At 34.9% G+C, this 17,061-nt stretch overlaps 1 protein-coding gene across 3 annotated transcripts in view; it reads right to left on the bottom strand.

The window, feature by feature from the left end:
* The window catches only part of LOC136029381 (uncharacterized protein CG43867-like), a gene marked incomplete in the record, with an annotated part of 290,632 nt that overhangs the window by 119,113 nt on the left and 154,458 nt on the right, over window positions 1–17,061 (bottom strand). For all 3 annotated transcript variants that reach the window (XM_065707702.1, XM_065707703.1, XM_065707704.1), the window contains 1 exon segment: window positions 6,644–6,706. In XM_065707702.1, the coding sequence (XP_065563774.1) occupies window positions 6,644–6,706 (63 nt within the window).

Genomic DNA, 17,061 nt, shown 5'->3' on the forward strand with positions numbered 1-17,061 from the left:
CCAAGTGGTCCTAGAATGTCGCAAGAGGGATCATTCTAACGGAATTGAAAAGTTCTAGTGCAAACTTTATAAGTGACCAAAAAAATTGGAGGGCACCTAGGCCCCCTCCCACGCTCATTTTTTTCCTAAAGTCAACGGATCAAAATTTTGAGACATCCATTTTGTTCCGCATAGTCGAAAACCATAATAACTATGTCTTTGGGGATGACTTACTCCCCCACAGTCCCCGAAGGAGGGGCTGTAAGTTACAAACTTTGACCAGTGTTTACATAGAGTAATGGTTATTGGGAAGTGTACAGACGTTTTCAAGGGGAATTTTTGGTTTGGGGGGAATTGAGGGGAGGGGACTGTGTGGGAGGATTTTTCCTTGGAGGAATATGTCATGGGGGAAGAGAAATTCAATGAAAAGGGCGCAGGATTTTCTAGCATTACTATAAAAAAAAACCATGAAAAAATAAACATGAAAAAGTTTTTTCAATTGAAAGTAAGGAGTAGCGTTAAAAATTAAAACGAACAGAGATTATTACGCATATGAGGGGTTTCTCTCCTCCTAAATACCTCGCTCTTTATGCTAAAGTATTTTTAGTAATTTCAACTATTTATTATACGGCCTTTCTGATTGAGGGGTAATTCTTAAAGAATTGGGACAAAAGTTAAGCTTTAGTGTAAAGAGCGATGTATCAACGAGGGGACAAACCCCCTCATATACATAATAAAAATATAAGAATATAGAAGTTTGTTACGTAAGTTAATTCTTAAGTTACGTATATTTTTTACTAATAAAAACGTTCGTTAAAAATTAAAAGTTCTAGTTGACTTTTTAAGTAGCCGAAAAATTGGAGGGCAACTAGGCCTCCTTCTCCACCCCTTGTTTCTCAAAATCGTCAGATCAAAACAAAGAGAAAACCATTTAGCCAAAAAAAGAATTAATATGCAAATTTTATTTTAATAATTTATGTGCGGAGAGACAAAATCAAACATGCATTAATTCAAAAACGTTCAGAAATTAAATTAAAAAAACTAGTTTTTTTTAACTGAAACTAAGGAGCGACATTAAAACTTAAAACGAACAGAAAATACTCCGTGTATGAAAGGGGATGTTCCCTTCTCAACACCCCGCTCTTTACGCTAAAGTTTTTTACTGTTTAATAATGTAGGATTGAGAGAAAGAGTCAAACTTTAGCGCAAAGAGTGGGGCTTTGAGAAAGGAACATCCCCTTTCATACACGGAGTAATTTCTGTTCGTTTTAAGTTTTAATGTCGCTCCTTACTTTCAGTTAAAAAAACTAGTTTTTTTTATATTTAATCTAGTAAAGAACGATAAGTGGCCCATAGCAAGTAAAACAAAAAGAAAATAAAAACGTATATAATGAATATATTTCGTAGTGTGATTTTTATTGTGAAAAAGTAATGGTTGGGTACTCAATATTTGAAAACAGAGAGAAAATCAGCGCAGATGGGAGAGGAAGACAAAAATAATCTAAGAGGTTGCGGATCAAACTCTTATATTAATATTTTTAAGCCACAAACAGTCAAATATCATATGTTACTTGGGGTAGCAACAAAGTTTCTCCCGTTTTTTCCCCTTAGGACTTCGTATTGAGTTGGATGTTATTCAAGTCACAGAAAGAGGTTCTTTTCGAATGTAATTTATGAGTTCAATAAGCTAAAATAATAATAATAATAATAATAATAATAATAATAATAATAATAATAATAATAATAATAACAATAATAATTTATTTATAACCCACTGCACAAAACAATGTGAGCACTCTTTTTCAGTAGGATGAAGATCCCAGAAAGATAAAGTACAGAGTGATCACAAAAAACTGAATACAAAGAAACCAGAGCCTTTCGATTATACTTAAACCGGTTTGACACAATCTTAGAGTATCCAAATCTGACTACAAGCTTCAGATATTGCAGTCTTGCGGAAGGTCAAAATATTGTTACAAATTGTCAAACCAAGCCACCGAAAATTTTCAACAGAGGGAATGGATGTATTTTTAAATTGAAGAGGAGTATTTGGCAAGGTGTATTTGGTAGTATTTGGTAAACTAATATACTCGCATTTTTCAAGATTTAGATTTAGTCCAATATCAAGGAAACCTTTTTTAGCCCTTTGAACTGTGTGGGACATGGAAGATTTGCATCAACTGATAAGGAGAATATCGTCTGCGTAAGCAATATATGACACATCAGTAAACCCCATAAAATACATCCGAGAGATCTTGGCAATTATCCCAGCAATATACATCTTCAAAATATAAGGTGAAAACACTCCACCTAGACATACACCACAATGGACTGCAAAATTTTCTTGCATGAGAGTCCCATTTAGTTTTAAACGCTTACAGAAAGAGAATACAAAGCTTGACTATGAACAATACAATCGAACGCCTTAGAAATATCGAACGAACAAAAATGAACTTGCTCATTTCGTTGAGAAGCTTGACGTAGAACATTCGCGAGTACCCTGTGGGCATGTGCACAACTTATTCCTTGCTTGAACCCAAACTGATTTTCTCCATAAAATGCCCTCTTATTGATAGACGGAAGTAAAACATATTCAAAAATCTTGCTTTGCGTACACGTGACTGTAATGGGGCGATAAGAAGAACAAGCAGAAGCATCCTTCCCGCGTCTCAATATTAATGTAACAGTTCCAGAGAGGAAACTATCAGGAACTACGGAACTAACGAAACACATTTGAAATAATAACTGCAAATGAAACATCAGTTCTTTGGAATCAGACCGAATGCTTTTAACAGAAATACCATCTATATCACATGATTTTGATTTGAGCCACTTCACTAACTTAATGATAAGGTCATACGAAACAGGTAAGACATGCCGCTGTGACAGGTTACGAAGTAAACAGATGTTTAGTAACTTACTATACACCGAATGCACAGAATGGTTTAACTTTGAGAAAATTTGGGAGTGGTGTGACAGCCATCGAGACGATGATGAGTATTATATTCATTAAACTTAGAACTGTTTGAAACATTTTTCCAATCTTTCTTATTCTTAAGGAAAATTTTCCCACTAAAACGGGTTTTTCTGAGATGCTTTTTATAAGCCATCTTCCTTGACTGCTTAATATCAAACACATTTCCCGAAGGTCTGCCACACGCTATCCAAATTCGAAGCCAAAACTTCGCTTTATTTTTAATAGGTTTAAACTCTCCATACTGGTTGCCATACTGGCACTATTCCATACTGGTCGCCGAGAATTAATGCGACATCGATCAAGAGGCAATGCCACACCTTCCGCTTGCTTCAAACAAGAAACTATTTTAAATAGTAAATATTCAAATCAGGTTTTTTATTCGGGCAAGGGGTACTAAGTTGCAAAAGGTGGTAAGGCACACGCACAGTAGACAAAAGGGAAGCAAGCGTTATTAAATGAATGCACCAATTTGCCTTTTCCCAATTTGATTTTTCAAACCATTTTTTCTTCTTTGGGGCATTAGCGTGAGGAACTGAAGGCAAAAAAATGCTCAAAGAAATGGCAAGGTGGTCGATGTCGCAGCAATCTTCGCAAAATAAACTACAGAAGAAAATAGGTATGCACCTAATACACAATAATCAATATTTGATGTCGACCCGGTGTGATGCACGTACGTGTAACCTCTATCATTTTTGACAACACGGTAAAGGGCTAGGGAAAATATCCAGAAACATTTCCGAATGTGGGGAAATTGCTATTAAAATCAGTATTCATATCCCCCAAAACAACTCACTGTAGAGAGTTTGAGCTAATGTGCTTAAGTAACCTCTGTAGCTGTGTGCAAGCTTTTGCATAAGCATTCAGGGATAACACTGTAATTTTATTGTACGGCAAAGAACAGTTTACAGGCACAGCATTGCCTAGCTGGACAGCCGAAAAATATCTATCTGAAAAATACTGTACCGGAGATAATTGGGACAGTTTTTTATTTACTATGCACGCAAGATCATCGGATGGGCGACCACGTGTACGTCGAGCACTCACCACAAAATAAAAAAAAATCTTTACTTCGCTTTAGGAAATTAACGGAAGAAGAACATAGAAGATGCTGCTACAGACACACAATGTCATTAATAGAAAGCAAATAGTCAATTGAGTCATCTTTATCCTTGGTGCCATTTATGTTATATGAAACTATAGAAACGTTCAATTCATTCATTTAAGGTTTGGGTTTTTTTTTTCTGCTGTTAAAAATATCACGCAAAATAGGGCACCGTTGGCTATACGAAACATGGGATCCATCACTTAGCGCATTTGGGCTGCATTTGACACGGCGAATCACGTGTTGCCTCATGAGGACCAGCACATCGAGAGCATTTTGGGAAAGAGCTTTCGCAAGCCACCTGTAGGCGGTTGGGTGAACGGCACTTGTTACAGCATCGTTGAAGATCGTGAAATACAGATACTCGAATTGATTCATACTCAATCCGGATACCATCTTTCGAAGCATGGTCGAGTGACCTGGTATCCGTACTCCATGGCAGCGGTTTTATCAATGGACACAATGATCTTGTCATCAACAGGTTTGACCGACAGAATCGATTCATGACCGCAAACTTGTTCCAGAGCTTGTTTTTCGTAACATTGCTCAGATCAGGCTTTCGTATGATTGCTCAGACAAGGCAGAACCTTGGAGATAACAACAGTGGCATGATTTTCGTTGTTGCGAGACGAAAGGGATGGGAAATTGGTTTCGTAAGACACCATTTTAGAAGATATAGCTTTTAACATCTGCTCGCAGCTATTTACTTTCACAGCAAGTCTAGAACATGCTACCGCTGGTACACAGGGGACTTCAGTAAGTACACGAATAACATAGCAAAGAATATCCAAATCATCATAATCACACTTACGTAGCAGATCGAGAATATTTTAAACATTATTTTGACGCTGCCTTAGCACCAATATGCTTTGCAGGCTAGATATCATTGTTAACTGTGTTCCAAAATTCCAACTCAGCAGAAGGAATGACTGATCCGTCAAAAAAATCGACGGCATACTTAATTATCACCTCACCTTCGATTCCAGATTCGAAATTAGTCTGTATGAAAATTATCACCGGCGAGCAAACCAGTCTCCTGTCACCCACCAATCGCCTGCTATCGCTGTCTGCATCAGACATAAGTCGATAAAAGTTCGTAAACCCAAATTCTCGATGTTCAAAATTTGACCATAGTCCAAAAATAAGGTTAAATGACTTATCTTTTCGAGGAGTGAAAAATCCAAGAAAATTGATAGTAGATTATCTGAGAAAATCCAAAGTACAATTTTCACACGATTTAAAAAGGTAGATACAAAATATACTAAATAGACACAAAAGTCCACAAAATAGACTAAAAAGTCCTTTGGCCAGAAGAAGATATCCGATTTCGTCTATAAGCCCATTTCTCTGCACTTGGCTAGTAAATAGATACAGGAAGGGCAATATTAAACCCCCCACTTTTCAAAAAATGCAGCTGTAATTTAATTGGTAATGTTCCTTAAGCTCGTAGTCAGAACGCCAGTAAACCGGTCAAACAAGTTAATTTGGCAAAGAAGAAGCACTTAATTAACGAATATCGAAAACTAGGTCAAGTTCAAACTTCAAACTAGACCCTTTCACAGCTTTTCATTCTTTGATTTCACAGCTTTTTCACCCCTTGTCTTAGGGAGCAAATATTCAATTGAAAAGTTAATTCTTGTATATATGCATAAGACCTACAATCTCTCCAAAAATACTTTTCACTCCCCCCCCCCTCGGAGATATATTACGACTTCATTGATTGCCTCCACAACCTTTACTTTTTAATCCAATTTATGCACATATATATATATATATATATATATATATATATATATATATATATATATATATATATATATATATATATATATATATACATATATATATATATATATTATTCTAAAGTAGATGCAAAGACCCAAATAAAGGTATTTTAAGGTGCATTCAAGCTTTTGCCTTCAACTAAATCTGCATAACCTATTAACAATGGAAAAATTTTCATTAAAACAATTCAATGGAAAACAGCTCAATCGACAGCCTCAAAAGGTTCATTTTGTTCTAAAAAATGCTCAAACACTTAACGTTTTCGCTTACATTCACAGGTTAGACGGCAAGTTATGCTTCTATAGAAATTTTCTGGCCCAAGTTAGAAAGAAATCAGAACACGGGCACCTGCAGAAAAGAGACACGAAGATCCCAAGGGGGTCACCAAGGTCCCTAAAGGTGCACTGGATATTTAATCCTAGATACGTAGGAATTGTTTATTTACAGTAAATTTGAGGTTAGTTGGAAGATTTTCTTAACACAGAAATACTGAATTTGCTTGCATAGACAATATTTTTTTGGACATAGGTCCAAAACCTATCTGTTAGTAACTACGTGTTAGTAGCTATCCCTTGTGTTAAGTAGCACAAAAGGATAGCCGAATTCTCATCTTCCAATCAGCCTACTTTCTTAATTATATTAAAAATCATTTGCTTAGAATGAAATGAATAGGATTAAAGCATACGCCCACCCTACCATATGGACTCGAGCCCTTAAATTATAAGAGACAAAATTTAATGGAAAATTAAGGGAAGAAAACGGAGCTTTCGAGCTATATATTAGACAAAATCAATTCTTACTTTATCCTCGGCATGTTCAGCTCTTGATTCGGCCTCTACTACTCTTGCTTCGAGTTCGGACAACTGAAAGAGATTAAAATGAAAACGTATTGAAACATATTTTCACGTCACCTATGTTAAAAATAACGAATAAAAAGATGGCAGGCAAAGCACATTAGGATATATCCAAAGAGACAAATTCATCAATTCGCGAGAAAGAATCTTTAAGACTTTTGACGCTAACTTTAAGACAACAAAACAAAAATGAAAGATTATTTGACATGATTCTAACAATTAATATATGTATATATATGTATATATACGTATATATATACGTATATATATCCATTATTAAACCAAAAGTGTTGAATAACCCTTATTCACCACTTTGGGATCCGCTGTTTAAAAGCAAGCTCTTGAAAATTCGTTTGGGATTTTGTCGTTATTTGAAACCATTATTAGTTTGTTTCACTCTCTGCCATTGGTCATTATTTACGAGTGTTATTTGGATTAATACAGGGTTCTGTACTATTTAGAAGTTGATTTTTTTCATGTTTTTAGGTTCTTTTCTTTTCTTTCTCCTTACTCCGCTTCTTTTTCTGTTTATTTGTAAGTGGGCAAAAATAATCTCAGCATAATAACTGAAAAGTTTAAAACTATGAAAAATCCCTTTGAATAAACAAAATATATGAAAAAAAAAATGAACTTGACCACCAAAGTCACTATCGAAAATAAACAGTGACATTTCTTCTTTCGCTTCTTAGAATTGACGTGGTTAGTAAATTACCGAACTTAATAAACTATCCCATTCTTAAGCAATATTAACATGTCTCACTTTATATTTATCTTTTACTTTTCAGGAGCAAATACAGTCTGAACAAGTTGGTTGGTTTTATAGGCGAAAAAGATAGCACATTAAAGGTGTAGCCTTGTACTAGTAATAAGCGACTTGAAAACACTTAATAATTAACCTAACCTCACTTTCAAATCAAACAAATAAACAAAATAGTAAAAAATTGAATATTTTTTGTAATATTTTGAGCTTACGGTGTTTTAATAAGGTCACTAAAATAAAGGCATTTGTTGAAGGCATTTGTAACTTTAATTAATAATATTTTTTTACTGTTATTTTTAAAGATGTAATTTTTGCGTTCCTTGGACTGTAATTGTTCCGTGTAAACACAACGGATTAAACGGATTTTTTCTATGTGACATTTTATAATGTTTTGAGAGCCTATTAATTTTTGACTGGTAAACAAAGGCCGCTTTGAAAAGGCAAGAGGGTGTAATTATCAATTTTATCAGCCTGCAACACAAGAAATCGGTTTTGAATCAAAAAGCCATTACCATTAAAAGAGACATGGGTCAACCATGTATTATTATTTTTTTTATATATTAACGAACTACAAAACGCACTTAAGGAAAGTTATACACATGTTCAACTTGAATTGCGTGATTTTAAACGACGTGAGGGTATCAGATTATCTCTAATACCTTAACCCCACCGCTAACCCGCCAAAGGGTTTTGGTGAATTAACAATCATGACCTGTAAAGTTACAAAGAATAACTTAAATATTTTTCAAAGCAATTTCATGCCCATATGTAATATATAATTTCACACTGATTACAGTACAGCTGAGGTATGAAGTTATTTTTTTTTAATTTTTGAAGTGGAAAATAATCGCTAGAGAAAAACTACAAAGTACGTTTCTTTCCTCCTATCTTAAATTCATCGCAAATATATGACAGGATAATAATAGCGGAAAATAAAAACTGAAGTAACACAAAAAGAGTCAAACATTATTCAAGGTAAAAGTTGAACCAGTGATTCCAGTTAAAGGTACTGACAGATAGAATAAAACAATTAATTCATAAACACAGCTTATAGGTAACACGTGACTACAATAATATATTTTGAGTAGTATATACGTGAGTACACATATACAAAAAATATTGTATATGTATATATATATATATATATATATATATATATATATATATATATATATATATATATATATATATATATATATATATATATATATATATATATATATAAATAAGGCCTATATAAACTTGTCGTTACCATATAAATGTGAATGAAATTAAAGAAAATGTGATAAGACTAAATAGAATTAAAGACAATTTAAAGATAAATCAGTAACGCTATTAAACTTTAACACAGCAAATAAAAAACAGTGATAAGCGTCAAGACAAAATAAATTGCGAACAAAAAGGAGTTTTGTTTTACAGTGATAGTCATTTCACCTTACAAAAATAAATAAATAAATAAAAACTATAAAAGAGAATTCATGGCATCTAAGGCATTCAATGTCAAATAAGTCACTATTCATTTCCCTGGTTAAATTTTCAAGTTGCTTGTATGTTTCCCACCTTTGTTCAACATAAATAACAGATCAAAACCTAACATATATTTAGATACGACAATCCTGTCAAGGATAGGGCCCAAACAGATGTGCAGCAACGAGTAGAAGTGCTTGTAATGTGTATTAACATAGATGCAACACGCACTATCTTGTAATGCAGCAACCAATTATCATCATGCAAGTCTGAGACTTTGCCTATACTCACTATTAAACTTTAATAGCAAGACAAAATTGATTTAAGAGAATAAAAAGCTATCTATCAAATAATTTATCCATGGTTTTTCAATGATGTAATATCTTCTTTAAGTGTCTTTAATCTTTGGGTAGCACTATACATGCCAGCTGAACGTTTTGCAGATGAAAATAAATCAGTGGAAAGAGATGAAAAGGAAACATTTTCTAATGTAAATATCAAAGAAACCGACAGGAACCTTGCTTCACGGTTCACAATTACGATAAGACAACTTGGGCCTGTGCTAAATAATAAGAAGTACATTCATCATGATGATGATAAAAAGCGTGAAAATTCAAATTCTTTACGCAGCAATTCGGGAGGTTGAAAGAAAAGAGTGAATATTCAGTTCTGTTTTGTTTGGGTCAGGTTCTGATTTTTTTTTTTTTTTTTTTTTTTTTTTTTTTTTTTTTTTTTTTTTTTTTTTTTTTACAGTGGGACAGTTGAACTTGTTATTCTTCTTAGAAAACGGCGTATTTCAATAACTTTAATAGACATTTCTTAACTAAAGAAAAAAGAAGGAAAATCAATGTGCAGACACTCATTAAAAAAAAAAAAAAAAAAAAAAAAACTGTGTCGGGTACCTCCCAGAATATTTTCATGTTCAGAAAATTACGGAGATTGATTAAGCTTTCTCTGTAGAAAACACAAATATCTTGTATGAGGATAAAAGAACGTCATGGGATCCTATATTTTTTCATAGTAACTTAGGAAGTTTTGCTAAGAAATATTATTTGCCCAATCAGTATTAATTTTGAGATATGCAAAAAATAATCAGATAAAAAGCCAGTTTATCCTTTGAAGAACAAATAGATTAGCTATCTTGTGATGGTTTCAATTTTAAATTAACTGAGAAAAAAGTTTTTAAAAAATTAGCCTTTAAAAGAAAATTTAACATTCATTTAAGCACTTAAACGAGTTGAAATGAAGTCATACAATAGTTCAAACCTAAAGAGAACATAAATTAATGGAATTAATGAAAAAAAAGAAACTGAAATGAATAATCAAAACCATAAATAATAATGGCGCTATCCCCCTCCCTTGCTACACGCCCTAAATGGCTTGAGTGTCATTCGCGCTTTACTCAAAGTCATTTGTATCTTGAACGATGTGGTTTTTAGTTCAAAACACCTACATCGAAAACAGACCAAATGGTTGCTCCCCCTCCCCCCGAACAACGCCACTGGTCAGCAATGGGAAAAAGACTGGCTGAAAATCGTCGGAGAAGCTTCAGTCAATCGAGAAAAATGGTTATCGGAAGTCATTCCAAAGATCTTTAATGCCAGGCAGCAGGGCAGTACATAGTCTGGTTCCCGTAAAAAGTAATTAAGTAAGTAGTATATACCAGGATATTCTTAGGTACTCCTTTAAATGCAAGAGCATCAAGCAACAAGCTCTACAGAAATTGTAGTTTGATCCCAGGGATGAAAGAAAGGTTTAGATTGCTAGGTTATATTTTACAGGTGAAGCATAACAGGCTGCCAAAAACATACTTTCATGTTTTCCAAGTAATGGTTAGCTTATAATCACGTAAAAGAAATTAATATGTATCGTTTTTGAAGACCAGGGTGCACTTAAACATCATCATAAGTTATACATATAAACGAGACTAAAATTACTAAAAATTAGCATGCTTACAAAAATATATATAGATTTAAAACTTGGCTTATCGATGATTCTATTTACTGTCAATGAAGTATCTTATGGTTGAAAAAAACGCAGCTAAAACAACGTGACTCCTCAACGAGTCAAACAAATTGTATATGTTGGGAAAGTCATCGGTGTTTAAACGTTTCAGCTTAAGGGACTTATTAGCATTTACTACATAACTTAATTTATTGAAGTGCCACAATCTTGGAGCAATCCGCTACTCTGGCTTTCAGCCACTAATTATGATCTTCCAAGCCTCGTCAATGACACTTTATTACCTTTTCTGAAAAGAAACAAACCAGTAACTCATCTCCCTGTCAGAATCAGATTTTTATCATCATTTCAAATGGGGTTCTTAAAGAGGCAACCGAGCGAAAGTGAAAAGATAAGGAGGGGCGGTTTACTGGCATCTGACGTCTTTTTTGTCTTTTGAAATACGGAATCAGAATAGGATATACCGAAGAAAAATATTGTAGGAGAAAATATCTCTAATACGCTGAATTTGATACTTGGCAACTTCTAACAGCTATCGTTTATCATGAACTACAATTCTGGAGACAAACCATAGCATTATTGTAAGGCCAAAGGATGTGAAAGGAGTAAATGCAGTGGCCAAAGCCACTGCATGCACGACATGAAATTGGACGCTTCAAATTAATTGTTAGCTCGAAGTTTTTGCAGTCTGTTTCAGATTTAAATTATCAAGGCCAAATAATGCATTCTGTCAAGAGAGGAAAGCCTTATAACTGACTTTCCGATTCAGGCGATCATAGCTCTCATTACTCCAGCATAATCTTACTCAATTTGAGCCTAATAACGTTAGTTTTTCAAAGTCAACAATTTGTTAGTATCGGGTGGGGGAAGGGATGGCAATAGATTAATAAAAATGAAAATGGGTAGTCAAAAAAAGTAGCCTAAATTAAATTTAGATCATGATCATCAAACAGACAACACGTTGATTCCACCAGTATTTTCGAAACTACCCAGGCTACCAAAAGGTACTTTCAAAGTCTTCTATTCTGCATGGATTATTTTCGAGCCAAATTTACAACATATTTTTGATTAACACTTATTAAATAACACTAACAATTGCTAAAAACACTAATTATTCCACATACTTTCCAGTCTACACAAAATACATCAGTAAACTCGGGCATAAAACTGACTGCTGATATTTTCCTATATTTGTAAGATAGTCAGCTCAAGAATTTTACTGAAATCACAAGACAAAAACACGAAAATTCATTGAGCATCTTGCAAAAACTCCTTCATATTGGGCAATCGTGCATATGTAAGGTACTCCTCTAATCAAGCGCACGTTTCTACAGCATCAATAAATCAAGCCATTCTTTTCTTCGTCGGACTCGTCTTCAACTATTAAGATTATCATTTAAATACACTATTACATTAATACAAACAACTACAACCATTAAGTTTTTTCATTTTTACAATGTCTGTTTTTCTATTGGATGAGGATAACTCTTATTCACCTTATTAACTATTATACTGGACAAATTTTAAAACAGTTGTATGAGATATTAAGCAGAGTGAGCCTCCATTACCCCGCCGAGTGGCAAATAATAGCAGTAAATTCTTGTAAAATGGCTTTTGCTTATAAAAGAAAGTTGAGCAATTTCAGAAGATAATTTATGCTTTACCCAACCACCAACCCCACACAAACACACTCTAGATTTCCACAAAATAAAATCTGGTCTGTTTGACAAAACTAGAGGCAAATGAATATTCAGCGCCTGTGCATCAACTTTGCAGGAATTTAACAAAAGTTCTTTTTTTTTTTTTTTTTTTTTTTTTTTTTTGGCTTCTTTACGACTTTGAATATATTCATACTATCGAAAGCGAGACCTCAAATACTTGCCGCCATCTGACATTATCTTTGAGTGCTATATTATGCGACCAAAGCCATAGTGTCTAGATCCTCTAGATGTTCGGCTGGACTTTCCAGGATGACGAAGTTAGGTCCGCTTTGTCCACCAATGAGTGACCCCAGAGTACTGGTCGTGCAAGCAATGCACAGAAAATTGCTCATGTAAGGGAAGCAGACAGTGCGATTTACTTGTAGGCTGTGGTAGGAAATGTTTCAATGCTTCTTTTAAGCTGTATAATAAATTTTTCTAGTTCTGTAGTTTTCAAAGTTTCTTCTACATATAATTTAGACTCAGGGGGAAACATTTGACATACTGAATTGGTATATTTTACAGTTTGTTTGTTAATATGTAAATTGCATAGTATATAACCTTCCATATATAGCAGACATAGTATAACTTTCCATTATTCGTCAAATGGTTGAAAATTTGAGTTTTTTTTTTTTTTTTTTTACGCAAGAAAACAATGAAATTGCGAGTTTCAAAGTCATCAGCATTGTGGGGTACTCGTAATCAGTGGTATCGATTATAAGCGGTATTGATAGCTGTTGAAAAATTAGACAAAACGTATTTTTTAGAGCAAAAAAACCTTTTTTTCAAATTTGGAAGGTTAGCACCCCTGGTCAAATATATAACGCTCATATTTGTAATTAGCACTAATGATTATCCCTTATTCCGTAGTCCTTCTGCTGCATACTGATCATCTGCTAGTCACAGTTTTGGCGAGCAGCTTCCTGACTATATGGAATTTTACTCACAAGCCGGACAGAGTGGACACAAATCAAAATAGATACAGATAACTTCGAAGATCATACTGCTTTTCCATGAAGATAAATAAAAGTTCAAGTGAGGATACATCTTCTTAATAGACAGTGATAATTCACAAAAAAATATGGAATAATTTGGTCACATGTGCAGTGACCGTCATCAGCAGAAATAGCATTTTTGCTGATGACGGTCACAGCACATGTGAAAGAAATACCCAGTAAATTTTGTAAATCATCACAGTCTACAAGAAGGATTTATTCCTATTTGAACTTTTATTTATAAAAATGTACACAGTTGTGACTTCGGACATCAGAGCATTCATGACATATCGTTTATTATTAGCCGAAAACGTCATTCGGGGGTAATCATCTGGACAGTGATTTAGAGAAGATGCCAGATACCGGGCTCTTCCTCCAGAAGTACATAAGAATATACATTATTAAGGGGAACTGTTTTCTATATACACTATTAACAGGAATTGTTTCAGAGGCAACGCTATAACGTTGCCTATAGTAAAGGCCATACGGCTCCAATTTTTTATTATTGCTTGTCTTTCTTTTTCCCAGAGGCAATTCACACGGAAGGAGTGCTTGTATAAGCTTTGGAGGAGGCTTTTTTGATTGGAAACCAGAATTTCTAGGTAGCCTTTTTAAGAGTCAAAAGTGACCGGAGGGTAACTAGGCCCTCAATGCCCTTTATTCCCCAAATACATCCGATAAAAAATTTGAGATAGCCATTTTGTTAAAATAGTTAACAAAAACCCCCGAATCGACACAACCCCCCAGGCTCTTGGGCAGGCGTTGCAAGTTATGTCCTGGGGGCGTATATGGCTCTTATGGAAAGTATGCTCGTATTAACTTCAGAGAGAGCTCATTTGATTGACATTGAAAATTCTAGTTCACTTATTAAGAGTCAAAAGGGATCGGAAGGCAACTAGTCCCCCCGCGCCCTTTTCCCCCAAAATCATCCGAAGTCTTGAGATAGCCATTTTGTTAGAAATAGTTCAAACATCAGAAAAAAAACACCGGGGTCAAAACACCCCCAAAGCCCAAGGGCAAGTGTTTTAAGTTTTTATGAGGTTTTTATGTAAGGGGTCGTCGTAAAAACTTCAGAGGCGGCTCATTTAACTGAAAATTCAAAGTTCTAGTTACCTGTTTCTGAGTCAAAAGGGATCGGAGGGCATCTACCCCCACACACACACAAACAAACACATGCCTTTTTCCCCCAAATGCATTCGAACGAAATTTCAAGATTGCCAGTTTGTTTGAAATAGTCCAAAAATCAGATAACAAAAACTTTAGGGTCAACATACCCCCCAGAGCCCAGGGAAAGGCTGTAACTTATGCCCTTTGGGCATATAAGGTTTTATGGAAAAAGTGGTCGCATAAACCTCGGAAGAGGCCCAAGGCCTTTTTAAGAGTCAATCGTGATCTGATGGCAACTAGCCCCCCCCCCCCTTCAACCCTATTCCCCAAACGCGACCGGACGAATTTTCATAAAGCTATTTTGTTCATAATAGACCAAAAATCATATAATAAAAACTCCAGGGATAACATAGCCCCCAAGAACCTGGGGCAAGGGTTGTAAATTATGCTCCTGTGGCATACCAGGTTTTTATGAAAGGGATGGTCGCACAAACTTTGATTTGTGCTCATTCGATTGTAAATTGGAATTTCTGCTTTCCTTATTAAGAGTCAATAGTGTTCTGAGGGCAACTAGCCCCCAAAGCCCTTTTTTTCTCCTAATGCATCTGATCAAAATTTTGAGATAGCCATTTTGTTCAAAATAGTTTAAAGATCAAAAAACAAAAAATCACTGGTCGACCAAACCTTCCAGAGACCGGGGGAAGTGTTGTGAAAGGTTTTTGGCAAGTGGTCGTCGTACAAACATCAGAGGTGGATCATTTGATTGAGAGTTGAAAATTATAATGTTCTTCTTAACAGTCATCGAGAGTGATCGGCGGGTATATACCCCCAACCTACCACATCCTCTTTTCCCCAAATTCATCCGACCAAAATTTTGAGATCGCTATTTTGTTTGAAATAGTCCAACGATCAGACGACAAAACTTTAGGATCAATACCCCCCCCCCATCCTGGGGAAGGGTTGTAACTTATGCCCCGGGAGCATTTAGAGATTTTATGGACAAGGTGGTCGTAAAAAAATCAGAGGGGACTCGAATGATTACGAATTGGAAGTTATAATTCCCTTTTTGTAAGAGTCAAAAGTGATCCGATGACAACTAGCCTCCTCCCTACCAGAAGTATTTCATATGAAAGGTACTGTGGCATAAACTTCAGAGGGGGCTCATTCAACTAGAAATCGAAAGTTATAAATCCACTTTAAGAGACAACAGTGATCGGATGGCAAATAGCCTTCCCACACCTTTTTTCCCCAAATGCATCCGATGAAAATTTTAAAACAGTTCAAAATCAGATAACAAAAACTCCGGGGTCGATACTACCCCCCCCCCCCCCAAGGCCCAGAGGCAAGCGTTGTAAGTTATGCTTTGGGGGCATATATGGTTCTATAAACTTCAGCGAGGGTTCATTTGTTTGGAGAGTACAAGTTCTAGTTCACTTTTTAAGAGTCACAAGATAGCAGAGGACAAATACCCCCCCCCCCTTCCACACCCTTTTCCTCCCAAACCCATTCAATAAAATTTTAACATAGCCATTTTATTGAAAATAGTTCAAACATCAGATAACAAAAATTCTGGGGTTGAAAAAAAACCTCAGAAATTAAAGCTGTAAGTATTTACAAATTACAATGAAAGTAATTTCTACCCCAGCGAGTCAGACAAGTGCAATTACCAAAATGTTAAAACAATAGAATATTGTAAGGAATTTTCTTTTCAGTGGCAAGAATTATTATTTTTCCGATTAGAAAAAACTAACGTCTTTTGAAATGACACTTAAAGCTCAGACATTTCTTTTTGGTTATTCTTTTTTCTCTATGTTTATAAGTGGTATATGTAACAAAACATGATACTCATATGTAATCCATTATATGGATATTATTTCAAGGGAAGTTTCATCTTGGTCCCTATCAAATTTCACCAATTGACACCGGAAGCGTTAGGAACAGAAGACATTCTACGAAAGGTCACTATGGCCAATGCAAGTGTGGAATTTCTCTCCTCCCTTTATCGTTTATCTTTGATTATTCAGAAAGAAACTAAGAAACGAAATCACTAAACAAATAGACCTCATACCTCCAAATGCAAAAAAGCAATGCTGTTATAAAAGGCACTCGTTATCAAATAGCGCTGCTTTGATTCCCACAAAACAAAACTCTAATCCAATCCTTGTTGTTGATTCAAAAGATCAACACATGCACTTGGTGGCGTTAATTTACCTCAAAACACAACACCTACTTTTTTCTTTTGTTTTTAATTGTAAGAAGAATTTGGTTGTGTCTATCAACGAGCGGTTGCCACAAAACACTTTAATTATAATTGTGAAATTACGCCATTGTGTTGCATCACTGTTTATGATCATTGTGGCATTTACATGAAGA

The sequence above is a fragment of the Artemia franciscana genome, chromosome 7, assembly GCF_032884065.1.
Source record: "Artemia franciscana chromosome 7, ASM3288406v1, whole genome shotgun sequence".
Taxonomy (NCBI): Eukaryota; Metazoa; Arthropoda; class Branchiopoda; order Anostraca; family Artemiidae; genus Artemia; species Artemia franciscana.